General features: G+C 35.2%; 2 protein-coding genes across 2 annotated transcripts in view; one reads left to right on the forward strand and one right to left on the reverse strand.

Annotated features, from left to right (window-relative positions):
- Positions 1 to 495: 495 nt before the first annotated feature.
- rab21 (RAB21, member RAS oncogene family) lies at positions 496 to 14,854 on the reverse strand. The gene is made up of 7 exons (XM_067427167.1): positions 14,462 to 14,854; positions 12,933 to 12,992; positions 11,882 to 11,989; positions 8,426 to 8,489; positions 7,877 to 7,931; positions 4,097 to 4,185; positions 496 to 1,611 (listed from the first exon to the last, which is right to left on the reverse strand). The coding sequence occupies exons 1-7, from the start codon at positions 14,591 to 14,593 to the stop codon at positions 1,469 to 1,471; spliced, it is 651 nt and encodes a 216-aa protein (XP_067283268.1). The 5' UTR covers positions 14,594 to 14,854; the 3' UTR covers positions 496 to 1,468.
- A 3,112-nt stretch (positions 14,855 to 17,966) lies between these two features.
- Positions 17,967 to 21,558, forward strand: part of ptprr (protein tyrosine phosphatase receptor type R) — a 39,482-nt gene continuing 35,890 nt past the window's right edge. The window contains exons 1-2 of the mRNA XM_067427401.1: positions 17,967 to 18,177; positions 19,858 to 20,150. Of these exons, the coding sequence (XP_067283502.1) occupies positions 18,120 to 18,177; positions 19,858 to 20,150 (351 nt within the window). The 5' untranslated portion in view covers positions 17,967 to 18,119. The remainder of the gene's footprint in view (positions 18,178 to 19,857; positions 20,151 to 21,558) is intronic.

A 21,558-nucleotide genomic window follows, 5' to 3' on the forward strand; every position in this document is an offset into this window, starting at 1 on the left:
CCCTAGAAAAAAAACCACGGAACCACCCCTTTAAGACATCAATGTGTCGTCACGAGCCACAAGGTTTAATGTGACATTAAACCTTGTGGTTATAATTTGTGTATTGTTCTGAGCATCAATAAAAAAATAAAATAAAAATAAATTAAACCTTGTGGCTCGTGACGGCACTGATGTCTTAAAGGGGTGGTTCCGTTATGTGGATTTATATGTGGATGTTTTGTTTTTTTTACTTCGATAGATTTTGCTCCCATTCACATGCAACGGACGGTTGGAGTTAAAAATCTTAATTTAAGTTCTACAGAATAAACAGTCAACTATATTGGATGCCCTCAGGGGGTAAGCAGATAAACATCACAGTTTCATTTTTGGTTGAACTATCCCTTTAACCAGTTTCATGCAACTGCAAAACTAAACTGCAGCAGATAAATAACTTGCAGAACTCCTTAAAATTAGGTAAACACGTTTGTACTAATAATATATGCTAGGAGACAATAGGTGGGTCAATCTAGACACTTTTATTTAAAGGCACAGAAGGCTCACAGCTGCACCTCAGTGTTTACAGGTGATGTTGTTGTGATAACTATTAGTACTTCCAAAAACTGTCCAAATGTTCAGGTCTTGAAAAAAAAAAAAAAATTAACATAGTAAAAGTAACAATTAAAAACACAACAACAACAACAAAAAAAATACCACAGCCGTTATTCATTTTACATTCAAACAACATTAATATTGAATATCTGTACACTTTTCTGACTGCATTTGATAGCTTGAAAAAGTAAAGTACACAGTATTGGATATTTTTCTCTATAAAGAATTTAGCAAGCAAACAACATTTTTTTTTTTCCATTTTCAAATTTTAGTAAATCTGCAAGTTGAAGAGAAAAGACAAAATCTGCAAGGAGTTTAAATGTTCTAGATGGACTTTAATGTTGCATTTTTAAGAAAGATACAGAAGATATGAATGACAGGAGGATGAGACTTTATAAGAATGACACAAGAAGTACAAAGGTCTTTGGACATGTAGATGCTTGATGAAACTGTAAATAAGTTATTAAATAATAAAGAATTTCTTTCTTTTTTTGTCTTAGACGTAAAATATAAGGATTTTAAAGATTCTACATGCACAACACCTTGCCAAAAGAAGAAAAAAAAGAGCTCAGATTGTTAGGGTAATGTATCAGTGCATGTGTGTTTCATAAGATTGGGCGTTATTGTTTGCTACCTATTTGTAATAATTTGCCTAAGTGAATCATCAGAACAGGTCAGTCTGGCATTTTTTCACCCCTGAAGTCAAAAGGGTGGAGTTATAAATCAACCGTTTCAATAAGGAATAAACTGTTAAATGACTTGAGAGCTGTCGCGCAATCGCAGATAAGTGTAGCTGTGGGGAAGTGGCAGTTCTTACACAGAGGGCGGCGAGAGAGGCCGTTATCAGTCCCAGGTGTGGTAAAAGGGGTGTAAAGTGTATTTAGCCGGATGTACAACAGCCTCCGGCCGGCATGGCAGTCTGCGGCTCGTCGTCAACGATCTGTACGCCTCTCCGGGCTGTGCTTGTTTGACTCGCGCCGTTCCCCCTTGACCTCTCCTCTGCCTGAGCCGTCTCCATCATGCCTACAGATGCCGGTGAAAACGCCACAAATTACAGACAGATATTAATAAACTATAAAACAGATTAAATAAATATGGAAGGGCATGACATAAGAGGGTTTTGAAGTTTGTGCGGGAAGTAACACGGAAGCTCGAGGACCTTGAATTGAATGGAAGCAAATGTTTATAGTCAAAAAAGGTTTCATTTTTCTTACAGACCTATTGTTTTGCTTCAGAAGACACTGATTTATCCATTGGGCTTGTATGGGTTACATTCATACTATACGTCTTGTCATATACATCTGGGACAGCATAAAGGTGAGCAAATGATGAGAGAGGTTTCATTTTTGGGTGGATTATCCCTATGGAGTATGCATTGCAGTGGTTGATAAATTGTTACATGTATACATTTGATTACACATCCAGTAAAGTCATTGTATTTGATATTACAATGTTAAAATAAGATACTATAGTCTAATATAAAAGGTCCAGTCATGGAAAGAAAATGAATACTGTGACGTACCGCAAAACCACCAGAATCTTAAGAAGTACCGTGATACAGATTGTCATACCACAAAGCACTGTTTGATGAACATCACAATATTTATTCCGACTGTACTTTTTTTTTTCCAGTTTAATTTTTAGTTAAAAGGGGTCCTATTTTGCTTTTTTACATTTTCAACTTCAGTGTTTAATTTTTCTGTTTGAGCATGAAAAAGTTCCAATGGACTTTTTTCTCTATATCAGTAAGCACTTTTTATGTACTCCTCGATTTTAGTTCACCAGTTCTCTTCCAGAAACTAAATAATTTCTGCCCAATGCATAAGCAAAAAAAAGCAAGTTAGTAGTATGTTGAAACTTGCAGTTACAGTAAACGGGCTTGACATTTCCCAAACACTGATGAAACATCGATGACATCTTTTGAGGGTGGAGCCTAACCGGTGGCAGAAAAAAAAACAGTTCTGCAGTAACACTATATGGAAGAACTGTGACTATATAAAATGTTATATGTTTAAATATTTCATGCTATAACTATATAATGCATTACGCTACTTTTGCATTACTTTTTCTCACCTTTGTTTTTATAACAAAGTTCTATTTTTGTGCAAATGTAAAGACCTCTTTACACAAAAAAATGAAATAATAAACCTCAGGTCGAGGTAAAAATGCAAATTCATGCATGTACATTACAGGGCGCAGCTCAAACAAACCTTTCAGTTGTGCTGCCGTTCTGGATAATGGAAGAATAGACATAGTAGAAAAAAGTATTACATTTAATTCACTAAAAATCTAAAGTACTTTTTGCTTTTGGTTTAACTGACTCACTGAAAGTTAGCAGCAAAATATTGGTCAATAAAGCTAGATTAAATGCACACATATTTGTTTTATTTAATATTGAATTATTGGAGGTTTTCTGATTTTGCATTTGACTGATTTTATTCATTTTGCGGAGAACTTAATCTTTATTGTGCAAGTGAGATGAATAAATGTTCACATTTAGTCTAGAACTATAATAAACTGTACACACACAATGCCTTTGCACTTACTCTCGAGGAGACTAAGAGAGCTGTCAGTCAAATAAATGTGAAAAAGTAACTTGTGCTACTTGTGCTAAAAAAAAAAATCAGATATATTGTTGTAAATTTTAAAAGTTATGCATTACTTTACTAGTTACTTGAAAAAAGTATTCGGATTATGGAACTCAAGTTACTTGTAATGCGTTACACCCAACACTGTATGCCCCTATGAAATGAGATTCATATGTGAATATTACAAGGATATATTGTTTACATCAAATCCATACTTTAATAGTAGACCAATCATCACAGGTTTTTATCAGTCAAGTCTGTGGCTTGCAAACATAAATGTCTGCATTTAGCATTAGTCAGTGTCTTCGACAACAGTATTCTATAATAAATATGAAGTATTTTTTGCATTCTGATTCTGACATTTAAAGGCACAAGACATTTTTTTCTTATTCTGTGGATTTTGCCAATTTTCCTCCATTTGTTACTTTTTCTGCCACAATGTGCGAACAGCTGCAAATGACATAACTGTGACGTCTGCTTACGAATGGTCTCTCTCAAAACACTGGTATAGCTGACCAATCAGAGCACATTGAGCTTTTCAGAATGAGGGCCTTTAAAGAGAACGGGACTAAACTTCCTGACCGGCTAAAAAGAGAGGTGCTGCAACATATATGGCAAATATGTTTTTTGAGCATTAAAACCTATCTTAGTAGACCCCTAAAACAAAATCAATACTTGGAAAAGGGGCATAGTGGGTCATCTTTAAAATAAATAAAATGGTATCTTTCCAATTTCTACAAGTATCTTCCCAACAATATGGTAGTTACATCAATTGTAAAAGCACAAATACATTGAGTGATCAAACATTTAGATGAAAAATGTTTGATGATTCAATGATCACCCCCTCTAAAATAAAATCCAGGCCCTGTTATGGGAAACAGACAGACTGACAGCATACAAAGCATCTAAAAGTAACATACGTTTACACAGGTCCAGAAACAGCTCCTCAATGCCTTTGTTTAATTTGGCTGATGTGTGATAGTGTTTTGCACCCACTGACTCTGCATATCTGAAAAAGGACAAAACAATAAATAAACAAAATAATAATTTCTCAGAAAGCACTTTGTAAGTAGGGCTGCACGATTAATCGTATTGGAAATTAGATAATGATTTCTGCATCTCTTGAATAATCAAAAAATAACCGTTGCAATATTGGCCTGCTCTTCATTTGTCCTGAAAAGTGTTTTTTGTTGTTGACATTTATGTTATCTTGCATTGGTAACACGTCTCCACTATCTTTCCTGCTTGAGGGTTACCAGATGCTAAAAGCTTAAATCCCCAAACTGAGCTTCTTCTTAAAGGACAACTCCGGTGAAAAATGAACCTAGGGGTAATTAACAGATGGTTACCGAGTAGATCGTTCTCTGGGATGCATTTTCATGAAAATCAAATCGAAATCAAAAAACATTAGCTTTTAACGCTTGTCTATAGGGCACAGAGTTGTAAAATGAAATTGCTAGTTAATACCACTAACAAGGCTTAAAATAGCCTTACACCAACACGGTAGCATAATGAGGGTCCCTACATGCAAACCGAAGCATTTAGAACGTTGTAAGTGTACAAACAATTTAATAAGAAGCCAGTTTATAAAGACAGTACATTACGCGTATACAAACAGCAGCCATCTTGGAAAAAAGTCTTGACGAGTCGGGCCACAAACGCTGTGCTTCTTTAAAAAGATACATTTTCCGCTGAGTGTTTTACTTAAGCTGCGTTTCCACCGCAGGAACTTTAAACAGGAACCAGGAACTTTGGGTGGTATTCGGTGTGTTTTGACCGCAGGAACCAGGGTCTAAATGAAGTTCCGGGTAAATATTTCCCCCTCCAAAAGGCCCTGCTTGCGAGGTTGTACTTTTTCAGTTAATTAATGCTCTTTTCTGTCGCTGTTAATTACCTCTTTAGTAAACCTATACATAACCAGCACAGCTTGAATCTCTTCCATACTCGTTATTAATTTTTTACAGTCTATTTTTCACCATGTAAACGACCTGACCAATTACTTTTAAGTGTGCGTTCTTACATGACGTGACAGCGCATGCCGCGCGTATGTTGACAAGAGAGGAAAGCTAATTTTTCTGAGGGGTAAACTTTATTTCGTAAGTTATGAAGATAATGTTGGAATAATGAAAACACAACAAGCAACAAATAAATAGCTTATATAATACTGTATTAGTCCTGGTGGCCGTTAAGAGTTGCTATGGCTACAGTTAACACATTCCAGCTGCTGGAGAAAACAGCGTTGACATTTTTAATGCGGCAGACAAACTGCATGTGACAAAATGATTGCGATTGAAAGTCATCACATGTAAACACCAGATCGTTTTAGATAACGTCTCATGTAAACAGTCCACTAAATCTTTCAATCAGTACAAAAACTGTCATCATTTTTTGTTCCATTTTTGCAGTCGCGCAAAAATGATTAGTGTCCGTCACTGACTTGGAGGAGCAGTTGCGCGCAGTCCTACATCACCGGACTAATTTGCCTAATCTTCTCGGAACTTTAGCTCGCGGTGGAAACGCAGACAGTTGCAGGTCTGGGGGGGAGAAAAGTTCCTGTAAAAAAGTTCCTGGTACAAATTGTTCCAGGTAATTTTGGTGGAAACGGGGCTTTAGTCATGTCAATTTTGCAACAATGCGCTCTGGACTGCAAAAAGATGATCTGACAACAACAAAAAACATGTATTTTGGAGTTTCTCGATGTCTACTGTGCTTCAATGTCAATAAGATTCAATTAAGTAGTTTTTAAGTGACATTTTAGAATTAGTAAAGGAGGCTTAGGACTTGTCCAGCAAAGTGTTTTCACGCAGCTGGTTGGCGTATTCAATTGTTTTCAAAGGGAGTTCCGCATTTTTAGAACGTCGTGAGGGTACCGAGGCGATGAGCAGGTATTTCACGCTCAGCGTTTTTTTAAGGCCGCTGAGAGTTAAAAAAGGGCAAACTTTGAGCAAAACAGAACGCACATCACTGTCACTTTTTACCCAGCCGTCCAATCAGAGTGGAGGAGGGGCGGGACAAATACAACACGGACCAACCGCCACATTCTACTTGTGTCAACAGATGAAAAAAAAACTGCATAATAACGGAACTAAATTATTTAAAACAAGAGCCAGAAGAAATTTCTTTACATTGAACCAGTATTTTTACATAGAATCCATACAGAAACATACTATCGGTGGAATGAGATACTAATAACACTTTGGATATTCCGTATCATAAGCAAAGTCTCAAATGAAAAAAAATGCTGTGCTACCAAAATGCTCTCAAGCAAGGCGATTTCAACAGAGTGGACATGCGGCCTTAGGCTCAACTGTTAACCTTTTGGTGAATATCACACGATTTGAGAATCTGTGCCGGAATGAAGTAGTTCAGCTCGATTTTCAGCTTATTGTGCTGCTGCCATTGCCACATTCCATTCAGTGCATCTTCCTTTCCTTCACAGCGGTGCGCTTTTGTTCCCAAAGTGTGTGCTTGATATTAAACAGTGTTATTAAAAGCATATTAAGCCACGAGATGCCGTTCCCAAGGCGGCTTTCTGTGCATGTGCTCCAAGACAGGGCAGAACGCACATAAGCAAAACACATCGTGGGCTTCAGAGACGCGTCTCAAAAAATAAAATACATCGAAATGCTATTTTGCTAAGTTTCCTCGTAAACACAGTGGGTTATGTCTTAAGTGAACGTACCCTCTGAGAAAAGCGTGTGTAACAGTATATTGGGTTAGTGCATTACCTAATAAATCTGCTGCTGTCTGTTAAACAACAAAAGACAAAGATAATAAGATAATAAGAATAGTCCTGATTATAATTTGAAAAAAATAATCGTATTTATCAGTTTGACCATTATCGTGCAGCCCAAGATGCAAGAATTATTTGTGACTATATGAATAAAATGTCCCTAGTACTGTGAAATATCACTGAAATTGTAATTTTGCTTCTCAAGTAAAAGTATTTAGTTTTGTGGATGTTTAGATCTTTTTACTGGAAAACATGACAAAAACACTATTAGAAAAAAATTATATTTGGAATGAATGTTCAGGATAAGACCAAGATATTTCTAAGATATACTTTGTTCTGCTGAAAAAAATATATATTTTGAAATGTAACACAGAAGAGCACAATTTACTGCTCCATTCCTTTCACGTACAGTATATCTTGTGTGGACTGATCTCCTCATGTGATTGTCTTAATCATGTGACCAGTCTTTTAGTGCATGTGAACGTCATACATCCTTGCTCAAATAATATAATATTTAGTCTAAGAGAAATTACTATAGTTCATGAATATATAAAACAGTGTGTGTACTTTTATACAAAGCCAAAATATATAAATATATCTTTAGGCACAAAGACACTCATTTTGTTTTATATGATGACTGTGTTTCAGGCCACTTTAAAGCACACAGTCTTTTACAAGCCAAATTCAATAACTTATTAACCAACACTGCTGATAGCTGATAGTTAGAGGCAAATGCAAGCAAGATTATGTTTAAATAAAATAAAAAAATAAAGCAACACGACATTTGTCTAACTGTAAAAAGAGGTTTTTCAAAGTTGAGAAACAAACTGACTTCTGTCCCTCGCATCCAAGGTTTGCGTCACATGATCTAATATCCACAAGGCATACTAAAACATCCTGATTCAATAAAACACACATTACCTGCAGTAAAAACACATTACAGATAGGCTATAAGAGATGTACATACCCCTCTGCTTCCTCCACTGAAACGTGTCGCTCTTTATCCAGGTCAATTTTATTGCCTAAAAAAAGAAAATCAATGCGTTACAGTAAATGTTTAAAGCAAATAACATTAATATTGCATCAACATTGCAGAATGGATAAAAAAAAGTCTAGATTATGGAGCGTTTCAAACATATCCATACATTGCATCTTTATTAAATATTCATTCTAATAAGATATTGCTTTCAGCTATCAATAATAACATTTACCATCATCGGAACGATTTTTAAGTCAAGAAATTCCCATGACATTTCCAGTTAAGGATTTTCAATAAATCATTCTTGAGTTTGTGCTCACAGAGAGAGGTACAAATAGCTTATATAAAGATATATTTTTGAGCTGAGCCCAACTGAAAAAATTTAGATATTCCCATGATCTTAAGATTTTATCCATTTCTAGGATCCCAGGCAATCACTGTTTTAAAATTCTCTCATATCTTCCATTACTAGAACCCAATAACATCTTTAGACCCATTTGGCAGATTTCCCACCAAAATAACCCTGATATTACTCACCTACTATACATAAACAGATCTCATTCCCCAACATTTTCCTTAATTCTTTTACCCAATTCTTCACCTATCAAGAAAACAAATGTTAGTTAGTTTACAGGAAGAACAAATCATTATAAAAAACATGCCATAATCACCTAAAAACTATTTAAAAAAAAAAAAAACAATAATACAATATCACTCAGTACTACTGTGCATTGTACAGAATGGTTAAATTAATTTAAACGTGCAGTGTGTGAATTTTAGCAACATCTAGAGGTGAGGTTGTGAACTGCAATCACAAAACGTTCACCACTCCATTTCAAAGCCCAGAGAGAAGCTACGGGGGCCGACACAGGACAAAAATGTCCTCGGAGAAAGCAGAGAGGGACTAGCGTTCTATAGAGCAGTTTGTCTATTTAGGGCCAGTTTAGAAACATGACGGCGCAAAACGGAGATTTCACTGTAAGGAGACACCGTGGGTGGTGTATGTATATAGAAATGGCTCATTCAAAGGTAATAAAAAAACATATGTAATATAGTTATGTATATTATATTGTATTTCTGTCAATAGATCCCCATACAGTCTACACACTGCACCTTTAATACATTAATCATTGGCATTCATAGTCAATTCTAGGGGAGTGACGAGATCTTGTGCCTTGAGATCTCACGATTAAAACGTGACTATATTCTCCAGGTGAGGTGAAAGCTGTCACTAGATTTCAGCATGAAGGAATTGAGTTTGTTGTAACACCTTTTAGAGTGCTTGCATTATGTAGTTCCGTCTCATTCAAAGCAGAACTGAAGTGACATTCGTTAAAGGGCTGTCACGATTCCTCAGATTAAAAAATAAATAAATAAAAGATTCTCGTTTGCAATTTACTTATGTCGTTAAACCAGCAAAGTACTGGAAGTACTGCCTTCCACAGGCGAGAAAGGGTGTAATGGATCGCAGTTGATCAGTACGGCTCATGAACCACGGTTCGGCACGCACGTGACCTGTGGATTAAAGGTGCACTATGCAACTTTTCTGTCCGCTTGAGGGCGCCTATTCAAAACAAATGCGTAGTTTGATGACGCCAAGTTTGAGCGCAGCATCTTGGGACATGTGGTTTTCACCTCACAGCCGGTGGAAAAGAATAGGGATAGGACTCAGGCAGAAATCATATTGATGGATGCGGTTATTAACGTTACCGTAGTATGAAGCAGAGCAGGACCGAGTGTTTTGGAGCTGCACAAGGCAGCTGGAACGATTGCTAATGAGATGAACAACACACGCCTCATGAGCAGCGGGACTTTTATTATGACGGGACACAGTTTCGCTTTTCCGGTCATGAGTATGAGGTAACGCAGCTCTGTTTATCATATTATATACAGTGTTTCCCACACATAAACTAATTTGTGGCGGACCGCCACAGAATCAACACCGGCCGCCACATATTGCTTCATCATTTATTCATTTTTACGAGCACGCATGCTCGTTCAGCTGCATTTCCTTAGCCTTCACTCCGCCTCTTGCATTACTTTACATTGCATTACTAGCGTCTCTTAGTCTTTCTCTTACTCACTCACACACACTCGGTGAGTTGCATTCGACTTAAGTATTAAACAAGTTTTGTTGCATTTTGGCGCATTTAGTGTGGCATAACAGTTAATACCAGAGCTGTTGAATAACAGTTGCAACACACGTTCATCACAAGGCAGCGCGCATGGTCACGGCGCTCTCAATAGTTCTAAATAAACCAGCGCTGTGTCAATCAATACATTTGAATAGACCAGTGTTTCCAAACCGGGATGCCGTGAGCAGGGGTGCTGGTGCTGGTGCCAGGATGCACTTGCACCGCGGTTCATCTCACATCTGCTGACGCATCTTTAATATGGGTTGTAACTTGAAAATAATGCTTTATGTATGTTTCTGTCGATGGATACACGTGCCGGCTTCTCAGTGATACACTACAACAGCGATAATAAAAGAAATACGTGGGCAAAACGGCCTCTCTTTGAAACAATGAAATACATTTGAGTGTGTTTAAAATTGTTATGACGTTACTCTGTGCGTTCGCTCGGTGGCTGCTGTAAAACTTGTTGCACACTGCTAACATTAAAACGCTTCTAAATAAATAAAACCTATTAAATCTTAATTGTTTAGGGATTGTGGAGTAAAAGACCGATATTACCTGCTGATATTGCTTTTTAAGTCATTAAGTAATCGATGCTGAGTTCCAGGGAAACTGAACACATCAGTCATGTGTCGCTCTCTGGCTAAAGACACTAAAGTGCCCCATGAAGAGCTGTGCATGATGTAGTTATCTTAACAAAACTTTTGCTAAACACTGCAGAAAACAAATATGACTAATCGTTCAAACCAGGCTGTGAATAGACGTTTTCTCATCTACTTTTAAAATTATTACTCAATATGTTAAAGGACAACTCCGGCGAATTTTTAAGTTTATCGTGATCGTTATATCTTTGTGAGTAGTCTATAGAAAAAAAAATGAACCGGATTGCTCCTTGCAACACGTACCGTTTGTAATAGCAGGGTATCACAATACTTTTCTAGTACCGGTATATCGTGCAACACTATCTCAGATAATTTAATTCTGGGTATTTTACCAAATCTGCAAATTCGTTTGAAGAACCAAATTAACCAGAGATCAGTTATGATTAGAAAATCTGGCATCAGTCACATCATCTCAGATGTATTGAGTGAGTTATGAAGAACGGACCCCTAATCTTACCTTTTAATATTCATATCTAATTGGGCTATCGAATTTGTTTTATAAAAAAAATTAAAATCTCAGACGCCCATGTTTTTGGCTCCGAGGCCCCCAATATCCTCATCTTTGAAGACCATCTAGACTTCTTAAGATTTATATTAATTTATTTTACAAAGCACTACTGGTGCCCAGATGGAAATTTACATCTTTTCAAATATATACTGCATTTGGGCCAATATAGTGTCCGGACCTCTGCTGGGAAGGAAATGTAGAGACCCCTGTTCTGTTCTTTGAAAACCCCTGTTCTTTAGTACATAACATTATGTTTTTTTTTTTTTTGTTTTTTTTTTATTAAGTGTTTTTCAATAAAAATTACTTGTAAAATGAATAATTTGAAACAATTTTTATTGCCCCATTTTTATAATGTATGTATTTTAAATAATTTAAAAGGCTGTTGTTCAAAGGCTGAATTTGTATTACCACAATAAATATCATCACATTTCTCAATCAAAATAATCAATAATTGATTATCCGATTATCAAGATATTATCGTGATAGTCCCAGATTAGTTAAAACATTTCAAAATACAGCTGCATTGTTTAGCATTTTGTGACTTTTAGTCATATTTCGTCACCAAAAATACTGTTAAAATATCATCTTGTGAACCTAATATCGTGTATCGTCTCTTCTCGTGAGATAAGCCTTTCATCACACCCCTATTAGATTCTGATCATTTCATTGCTGCGTTGTAAACATTCACCTTCTGAAACGAGTCCTCATCTGTGACATCGTACACCAATATTGCGCCATTGGAATCTCTGTAGTAGATGGGTCCAAGGGCATGAAAACGCTCCTGACCAGCTGTATCCTGTGACAAACAAAAACACATTCAATATGAAAGGAGACAGCAACTTTGGTTGCCGACTTGAAGGACCCAATCAGCTACTCTGAAGAATTTCACGACTCAACTACACATTGAAACTACTTTTTCAATCAATCAATCAACTTTATTTATTTAGCACTTTTACAATGATGATTGTTTCAAAGCAGCTTCACAGTGTTAAACAGGACAATACTGCAACAAAATTAGATTTGGCTGTACGGTCGTTCTGGAGAAAACAGTGATGTCATCAGCTTATTTTAATTTATCATAGAGCGACAATGTTGGCAGATCAGTATTATAGTTTATATAATTAAATAAGACCTAATTAATTTATTTTATTTGTATATTTAGTTGAATAATTTGGATCAAAATTGTAATGTCCCCAACTGAGCAAGCCAAGCTTAGTGTTTTTGTAATATTTGCGCAGACATCCTGCATTCGATACGTAACTGACTGGAAAAAATATTGTCAGAAACTTGGAAGTAAAGCGCAAATCTGACTATGATAGAAAATAAACTTGAAAGTAGTTGTGTTTTGCTCATGAAGTCGAGACTCGAGACACAACTTTCTCAGTTTACTTTTTCTACCCGTATTCCTGGTGTTATTGCGAATGATCCATCTGCATGTTATTGGGAATAAAGTCATTTTTCATCAGAATATATATTTCAACAAACATGCCAAGACATGTAAATTCACAGGTAAAGCCCACTTTCATCTGCAGTCAAAATATCATCTTGTCCTACATTTTTCCTCATTGGATATGTAATGAGGTTGTGAATGAGTAGTTTCTTGTGAATTATCAACTATTGAGTAGAAGCTGTTCATTCTCACAGACTATGGATCAGTCCCTTCTTTCCAAAATACATCTTTTATTCCAGATCGACTGCCACACAAATGCTTCAACCACAGTGAGGAACGCATGACTCACCCATATAGCCAGATTTACTCTCTTTCCTGTGATGTTGAGCTTCTTTGTAAGGAATGAAGCCTGCAAACAAAAGCATAAATGCATTCATTCAGAAGTTTCAAGTCAATTTACAACAGTCATTTCACCATGAAGCCCAAGACTGGTACAAGCATATGATTTATTGTTAGATTTTTTTGACATTATATATATTTTTATTCAGCAAGGATGCATTAAACTGACCAAAAGTGACAGTAATTTTAGGTCATCGTTAAAAATATTATATGTATAATAATAAAAAAAATAGAAAAAAAGAAAATAAATAATATATATATATATATATATATATATATATATATATATATATATATATATATATATATATATATATATATATATATATATATATATAATTTGTTTTAATTATTTTTTTCAAATAAATGCTGTTCTTTAAGATGTTTGGTTTATCAAATAATTCTGAAAAAAGTATCAGGCTTTCCACAAAAATATTAAAACTTTTTTTTCAACATTAATAATAACAGGAAATGTGACACTGAAGACTGAAGTAAATTCAGCTCTGACATCACAGGAACAAATTACTATTATTATTAACTTAGAATATATATTCAAATAGAAAGCAGTTGTATTAAACTGCAATTACATTTGTTTTTTGAAAATGTACGAATGTTTTCGATCGTCAATTCTGTCACTTCTCATATAAAAATTAACCATGGTTTTAATATAGTAAATGTGTAGTAACAATGTTGTTGTTTTTTGGCTAATTGATTACCATTTATATAACCACAGTTTTATTACATACCATGTTTAAACTATGGTTAGAGTAGCAAATCAATTGTTAATTTGTGGTTGCCATGGTTTAACTAAGTTACAATAACAATGTTGTTGGGTATTATTTGTAGTAAAACCACGGTTCATTTTCGTAATGTGTGTACATACAAATCACAACTGAACTGAAAATGTCTTGCTTCTTAAGAAAAATAACAAAGTTAGGTAGAAAAGAAGTGTCCCCTGTATATCGGTAACGTAACTTAGTTGATGAACAATTTGGACTTAATTAGTGCCCACGTCAAGATATAGGGTTAAATGTCCAATAAGTTCTCTTTATAAAAATACAATTCCATGTGGTAACTTCAAAAAAATTGTCAATGGTGTTTGGATTAAAAATGAAAGCTTATCGCGTGGCACACTGTAGGCCACTGCTAATTATTATACACAATATGTAACGTTACGTTAGTAAGTTAAAATAATTATTTGTATTCTTATTACTGCATATAGGTTAATACTATTGCGTAGATATATAATCTATCACTGTATAGGCCCATAATCTATTGCTATAAGGGAAACAAACAAAAAAAGACGTAAACAGAGAGCAGAACAACTTAACGAGCTAACAAATCGTTTATTACAACAGTTAAATACACAATATATTCTGTAAGTTATATTACAAATGAAAGCACAATAATCGAGTGCAGACTAGCTCATACATATAAAAACGCCCACACAGATGACTGTTGTTCCGCTGACTCGCTCACCTGAAGGGTGGTGATGTGTTTGTCGTTGAATTTGTTCTCGCAGTATCGCAGCACCAGCGATGTTTTGCCGACGCAACCCTCCCCCAGCAACACCACCTTGAACGAGTACGTCTTCCCTCCAGCCGCCGCCATGCCCAAAACTCTCTCCCGGACGCAAAAACAAAGCCTGATTCGAGCCCCTAGCCGATCACAGCAGCCATAGAGATCCGCAGATGACAGCAACACAAACAAAGAGCCGCCGATCCGCGCTTCGCATGAAGTCTCCGCACTGATTCCACTATTAAACACCGATTCACTCCTGGTGAAGCTCTGCCATCAAGCCTAATGGCGTTCCGCTCTCTAACGTGAAGGAGAGGTGGTCAGGTGATCCACATGGCCGCTGCTCCGTTTCCTATGAGACACACGGGGGCTGTTCCTGCAGGGGGCGCGCGGTGGCCCAGAGAGACGATTCACGCATTGAGCCGCATTAAAATCCAACGGCGTTTTATTTCTTACTGCAGATATTTGTTTGCTAAAATGTGTAATTAATTTATATATGTTATTTAAAAATATCTAAAATTCACACGTTAATCTGTTTCAAGTTAACTAACGTTATCTCATAAAAAATGTCAAAAGCAAAAGTCGGCTGCGTGTGATTCGTCAATCCTGATGCAACGCAGAAAAATGTAACAGGAATCACGCGACAGCAACAATTTACACATGAATAACAAAAATTATGATTTTAAATTCAAACATATAGGCTAGGATAAGGGTTAAGCGAGTAGGACATTTAAGTAGCTTTATAAACTATAATAAGCTGGTTTGCATCTTGAGACAAATCAAGACAAAAGCCAGTGCAAGCTCTTTTCTGTTAAAACAGCTCAAACATGCTTTTTTGTCTGGAAGCTTAAGCCATGTATGTGAAACCGGGAAAGAGAAGAGATATAAAAGTATGCGCGTTATAATCATAGACTGTAAAAAAAAAAAAAAAAAAAAAAAAAATAGGCCTAATATATAAAAAACACACCGTACTTGACCAATCAGAGACAACATCCGGGCCATTTGAATCCCTCCCATTTCGTATTTATTTTTTTATTTTTTTTCCATTCTATCAACTGATTGATTTTTGTAGTCAGAACTGACAAGTAGTTGCTAGAAAGTCATATGACTTTTAAAAGAAGCAGATAGGCTACCATATAATTCACTAGTGACATTTTACATGGAAAAATATAAACGTAAAATAATAAAAAGGAGAAACGCTGTAGTACAAATGGCTTGTATTCTTATAAATCTATCTAATGTCAAAACAATTACGCTAGCCTATCCTGTGGGCTATTGATATCATGGAAATATGTTTAGCATGCAAATATGAATCTAAATGAAAGATCTGTAGGAATGGTAGTGTTGAAAACTATTTAAACAGAGTTTAGGCTATCCTTCTAAAATACAACTTTTAGGTTATTTTTTTGTCATTAGCAAATCTAAATGAATTATTATTATTATTTTATTTATTTATTTAAATATCAAATATCTTTAAATATAAGATGCTTCTTGTGGTCTTTGTATTGGGTCTGCTTCTAATGGTCTTGGAAATTACAGATCCAAGATGGATTGAACTGCAGGAGTGCAGTTCCGACTAATCGTATAAAATACATCAGATCTATTTTGGGCGATGCATTTTGGCAGGGATGCTTTTTGCTGCATGGTGAATGTCAGACATCAGATTGCCATGGCAACAGCAGAGGGCTAAATGTTTGCCACAAGACGACGCAGCAGACTGACTAGGCAGATCTAAATCGTTTAAGGACAGAATAAAATAACATGGTCTCGTTTTGTAAGAGCTCAAGAGTAAAAAAAAAAAAGGATTTGTGGTTTGTTGAAGGTGATGTGCATGAGGATGAGCATCATTGTTGTAGAAATGCAGGAACACTGAAAATTCTAGAAAAGTCTCATTCATTAGGGGACCACTAGCAAAAACATGATATTGCAGACATTCGTTGTCCTGGTTTGGTGTTATTTTAACACATTTTATGAATGCTAGACTGAGTTCTGAATGAAGAGGACCATTTGACTTTCTCTGACAGTCCTTTCTTGATCAAGTGTGCTCTATGAAAGCAGGTTTCGCACAAAGAACCAAGTGATGCTATTTATCAAAGGCCATGTTTCATGCAAGATTGCTTTAATATCTACATTGCTTTTAAGTTGCTCTCTCTCTCTCTCTCTCTCTCTCTCTCTCTCTCTCTCTCTCTCTCTCTCTCTCTCTCTCTCTCTCTCTCTCTCTCTCACTCTGACTTAACTGAGCAATGTTCAAGTTAGCTTGAGAAAACCTTGGTTGTAGCTACTCATAATGTAATAAAACTGCAAATAATGCAATAACATTATTATTTAAATACAATGTTCATAATGTAATTTTCTCAATGTAATAAGATATTGAGCTCATAATGTAATAACAATTTTTACATTATGAAAAATGTATTACATTATAAACTCACCAAAACCAGAATATAATATAATATAATATAATATAATATAATATAATATAATATAATATAATATAATATAACATAATATAATAATTGCATGAATATTTAAATCTGTTGCATTTTGCAACTCGCTGTATTTAGATTTTTTTTATTGTAATGTAAAGGAATAGTACTAATATTTTTATGTTATGTTTTGTAATTGTTATTACATTATCAGCTAAAGATTTTATTACATTTGAGAAAATTGTTACATTATGATTTATTTTTTACAACAATAATGTAATACTTTGTAGCTACATTATGTGCAGTTTTTATAATAGGCTATTATATTGCCTGAGTTGCTACATTGCCTGAAAGTTGCCTGGACCTGGATCAGTTATAGTGGACTAAGACAGCAAGGATGACTTAAAGAAATGAATGAAAGTTTTAATTATTATTATTATTTAAATAGTTTATAATAGCATATTATTACTACTACTACAACTACTACTACTTGCCTACTCCTACTACTACTACTACTATTACTATACTATTACTAAACATGGTATTCATTTAGTCATTTTGTAGGAGTTATTCTGATCAAGTCTCATTTTATTTCGATGCAGAATCTGTTGATCTGTTTGTTTATTAGTAGAATGTTGGCTAATGCTGTTAACTTTTTCTTAATTTCTCCTCATTTTAATTGACAAATTAATAATTCCTTTGAACTGCTTCTCAAGATTCCTAGAATCGAATCTCAGAGCATTTTTGAATCATTGGACTACAAGATTTTACCCATCCTGAATTTCGTTTGTGAATAGATGGGTCCTTGAATCCTAAACAACGTAGCATTAAACATAAACAGAAGACACATAATGTCTAAATCGTTCTGCGAGCTATCGTATATTTTCATTGTTGTATTTGACTAAAATACACACCAGGTATAAAATATTACTATTTAAAAGACTATTTGCGATTTTGTATGGACCAGACACAGCCTGTGAATCCGTTCAATGAAATGAATCAATCAAACGAATCGACTCGCTAAATGAATCCTCTCAGCGATAGCGAGAGCGACACATCAGGGTGTGTGATCCATAGCAGATGCGGAATTACTGTATTAAACAGCCATCGTTTCAGTGTCTTAACCAGAGACACCGCAGCCTCGACTGACATTCAAAAAGCCATAATGTATTTTTAATAACACGAGAAGAATCATGTTCGTCAGCGCGGCATTAGTCGTTATTTCTTTATTGATGGGATTTCACGTCACAGGTGAGGCTAAAAACAATATCGAAATCGGTATTTGTTTTAAATCCTTCTGTAATCATGTTCTCATTTGCTACTGTGAAAGCGTCGTTTATTTGACAAACGCATGTGGTGTTTAATAATATGGACAATTGGATCATTTGGGTCATTTAAAGGCTAGAAAGGGTAAATAAAACCAATTTTGGCATGGAACAAACTGAAATATGCGAACCTTTATTAGACAGGGAAATGTTTATGTATTCAACATTTCTAGTCCATTGCTAAAATAAATAATAATATTGCACCCATGCTCATAAAGTAGCTGATAACGCACATATTAATCACTATTCATTTTTTACAGTATGTCCATTATTATAATATCTTGCGCCTGCTTATGCAATTATACTTTTGATGTTGCATACAATATTACAATTGATGTTGCATATGGTACATTTAAGGTTATGCTTCTCATAACAGGCTTAAATACCATTCTTAACTTTTTTTTAGCACTTCATACTTGATCATTTGCAATAATTATTTATAAAGGCAGACTTAAATGTTGAGTTTTCTATATTTTATCCTACTGTTCATTACATCATAAAAATGTAACAATCAACAAGATAGATAGATAGATAGATAGATAGATAGATAGATAGATAGATAGATAGATAGATAGATAGATAGATAGATAGATAGATAGATAGATAGATAGATAGATAGATAGATAGAAAAGTGTTCTGTAATATGAAAATAGCTTTGTGTGAGGAACAGATCACAATTTAAGTTATTTAGTAATCTTCCTCTCTAGTGCTTTTTTGCTGTTGTCATTTTGTAGCTTGACAGACTTGTCACCTTTCATTGTTATCATACTGAAAAGATTGGCTGGATATTCATTAAAAAAAGAAGGTCAAGCTAGTTTGGAAATCATGATTATTAGTGAATGTAGCTCTATCAATGCTATACTAATTAAAATGTCCAGGTCGCATTTATTGTCTTTCTTTTTTTTTTAAGATAAGGGATATTTATAATAGGACCTTAGAACTGTAGATGCTGACAAAATCCTTTATTTGTAAGAGAGTGCCATTTATTTGAATTGGGTTCTCAGGTTTCTAATTTTCTCGCCTCCAAGTGGTCCAAATTTCATGTTTGTATTGAACATCAGTAATGTTTCCTTTACTCATCTCCTAGATGTTTTACTATCCTTGGCTAAGTCCAATTTCATTGAGTTATTGAAGTTATTCACTGTTTTTTTCTTTCTTTCTTTTTTTGTTGTAGTTGTCAATATGCAAAAAATCCATATTATAAAATGTATGGTAACACTTTATTTTACAGTGTCCTTGTTTCATATGTTACATAGTAATAACAGTAAATTATGCATAATTACATGCAAATAAGTTCATTATTGTATTGCAAAACACTTTTGCAGATATTAAGGTGGGATAGGGACAGGTGTGGTGGTATGGGTAAGTTTAAGGGTAGGGTTAGGTATAAGGGAAGTGTCAGCGCAGCGGTGTAATTATAAATAGATTAATAACAGATGTAATTACATGCAGGATTTTTTTTAAATGTAAGTACAATGTAAAACGTATTTGTACACATTAAGTGCGATGTATCAAATGATTAATTGAACTGTTAGTATAATGACTGTACAGTACAGTATTCCAATCATTATATAGTAACAGCTATGATGTGAAACTCTTGTTTCAGGGGGCATCTCTGAGGACGATGAAATGTATCAGATACCACATCGGCGCACAGCTAACGGAATGACTAACCCTGTGTACAAGCACATAGGTGTCCTCAGCCAGGGAAAGGCTCTTGGATTTCATGAGGAATTGCTTCAGACCCAGTCCCGTGGTCGGGTGGCCAAGCTGATGCCGGCAGCGTTTCTAGAATCCCATTTCCAAAGAGCTCCACAGAGGCAGTCAGACATCAACTTCCTGCAAAACATCGACCATGTGGAGAACAAGCCCGTATCTGCCCACCACACGGTCACAATGGTGAGATTTTTTTGTTACTTTGAGATTTTAAATGCAAATTATATTAGGTAGCCTTAACTTTTGAATTAACAATTTGATACAATGCACTTATTGCGTACATACATGTTTTACATTGTACTAACATTTGAAATATTACCTGAATGTAATGACATTTATAATTAATTTATATTTATAATGACACTGTTGACACTTCCCTTACACCTTACTCTACCCTTAAACTTACCCATACCACCACATCTGTCCCTATCTTTACCCATATCCCACCTCAATATCAGCAAAAGTGTTTTGCAATACAATATAAACACAATTATTATATTGTACATATTTTTGTTGTAAGAAATAGTTAATATTAATTAGGACCCAAAATGTAAAAGAGGGTGTAGAATTAATTCAAAAAGGGTGTACACATTTTATATTGTGTGTTTGATGATGTCTTTTAATCAGATTTCTCTGTTTGAATAAGAGTCAGTTTATTTCCCCACTCTTAAAGGTCCACTGAAATCAAAATTTAAGTTTTTTAGCTTTTAGTATGACTGTGTTAGACTTAAAGTTATGAAAAAGCTGGTATGTTCCAAAACTTTGACAAAATTTGCATTTAGGAGATATAAGAATTCAAAATTTACAGTCTCCCATTCCTTTAAAACGAATCTCAGATTTTGGTGACATCATCGCAGACTTCACTTTCTCGTCAAATCTTCTGTCCAATCAAAATGCTGTCTAGAATCTAAAGCCCGCCCCCTTACACTGCTCTAGCTGCGGCTGAAATCGGTCAGTTGTTTACACACATTTACTCATTTCTACATGGTGAAAGGCACATAGCACTCTATATATGTGATAGGAAACGATTCAGTGTAAATATGCTTTCATTTGAGGCGAATAAAGTCTGCTTTCACGTTTCACACACCGACTCAGCGCACACACCCCAACGGCTCTGGTCTAAATTTAGACCACAGACACGAGAGCGCAGCGCGGATCATATGCGCGAGTCTGCGCTGACAACAAACATATCGACTTATTTGAATTCTGCACAGAATGCTGCATTTCAAAGCGATATGGAGGAGATTATGATGGTAAACAATTAGAGGAAACTGGCTTTACCAAACAGAGAAAGGTCCGCTCTTGCGCTCTAGTCAAACTGTATATTAACGAAACGCTATTGGCTGTTTCAAAAAAGGGGAGGAGCTGCTAACAGCTGGAGCCGTTTCAGGGGAAATTGCGTCAACACATTGAATAATGCGGCGTGTTCCAAGGCACTTCAGTGGGCCTTTAAGGTTTTAATTTTAAGGTTTCATGATAAATAATTAATAAAAAAAAAACATTTGGTAGCCTATCAATATTTTTATCTATTGATCATTGATACAATGCCAGTATCGCAAGTATTCATACATAGTTCCGAAGTTAAATCTGC

Source organism: Pseudorasbora parva, chromosome 20 (genome assembly GCF_024679245.1).
Source record: "Pseudorasbora parva isolate DD20220531a chromosome 20, ASM2467924v1, whole genome shotgun sequence".
Taxonomy (NCBI): Eukaryota; Metazoa; Chordata; class Actinopteri; order Cypriniformes; family Gobionidae; genus Pseudorasbora; species Pseudorasbora parva.

Excerpts from the sequence above, each read along its gene's own strand:
- rab21 (XM_067427167.1), bottom strand. The coding sequence starts at position 14,593 with ATGGCGGCGGCTGGAGGGAAGACGTACTCGTTCAAGGTGGTGTTGCTG. Across the intron at positions 11,990-12,932 it reads GAGTAAATCTGGCTATATGG|GATACAGCTGGTCAGGAGCG; the intron begins GTGAGTCATGCG and ends TGTTTGTCACAG. Across the intron at positions 1,612-4,096 it reads GTTTCTGGACCTGTGTAAAC|GCATGATGGAGACGGCTCAG; the intron begins GTATGTTACTTT and ends CGGCATCTGTAG.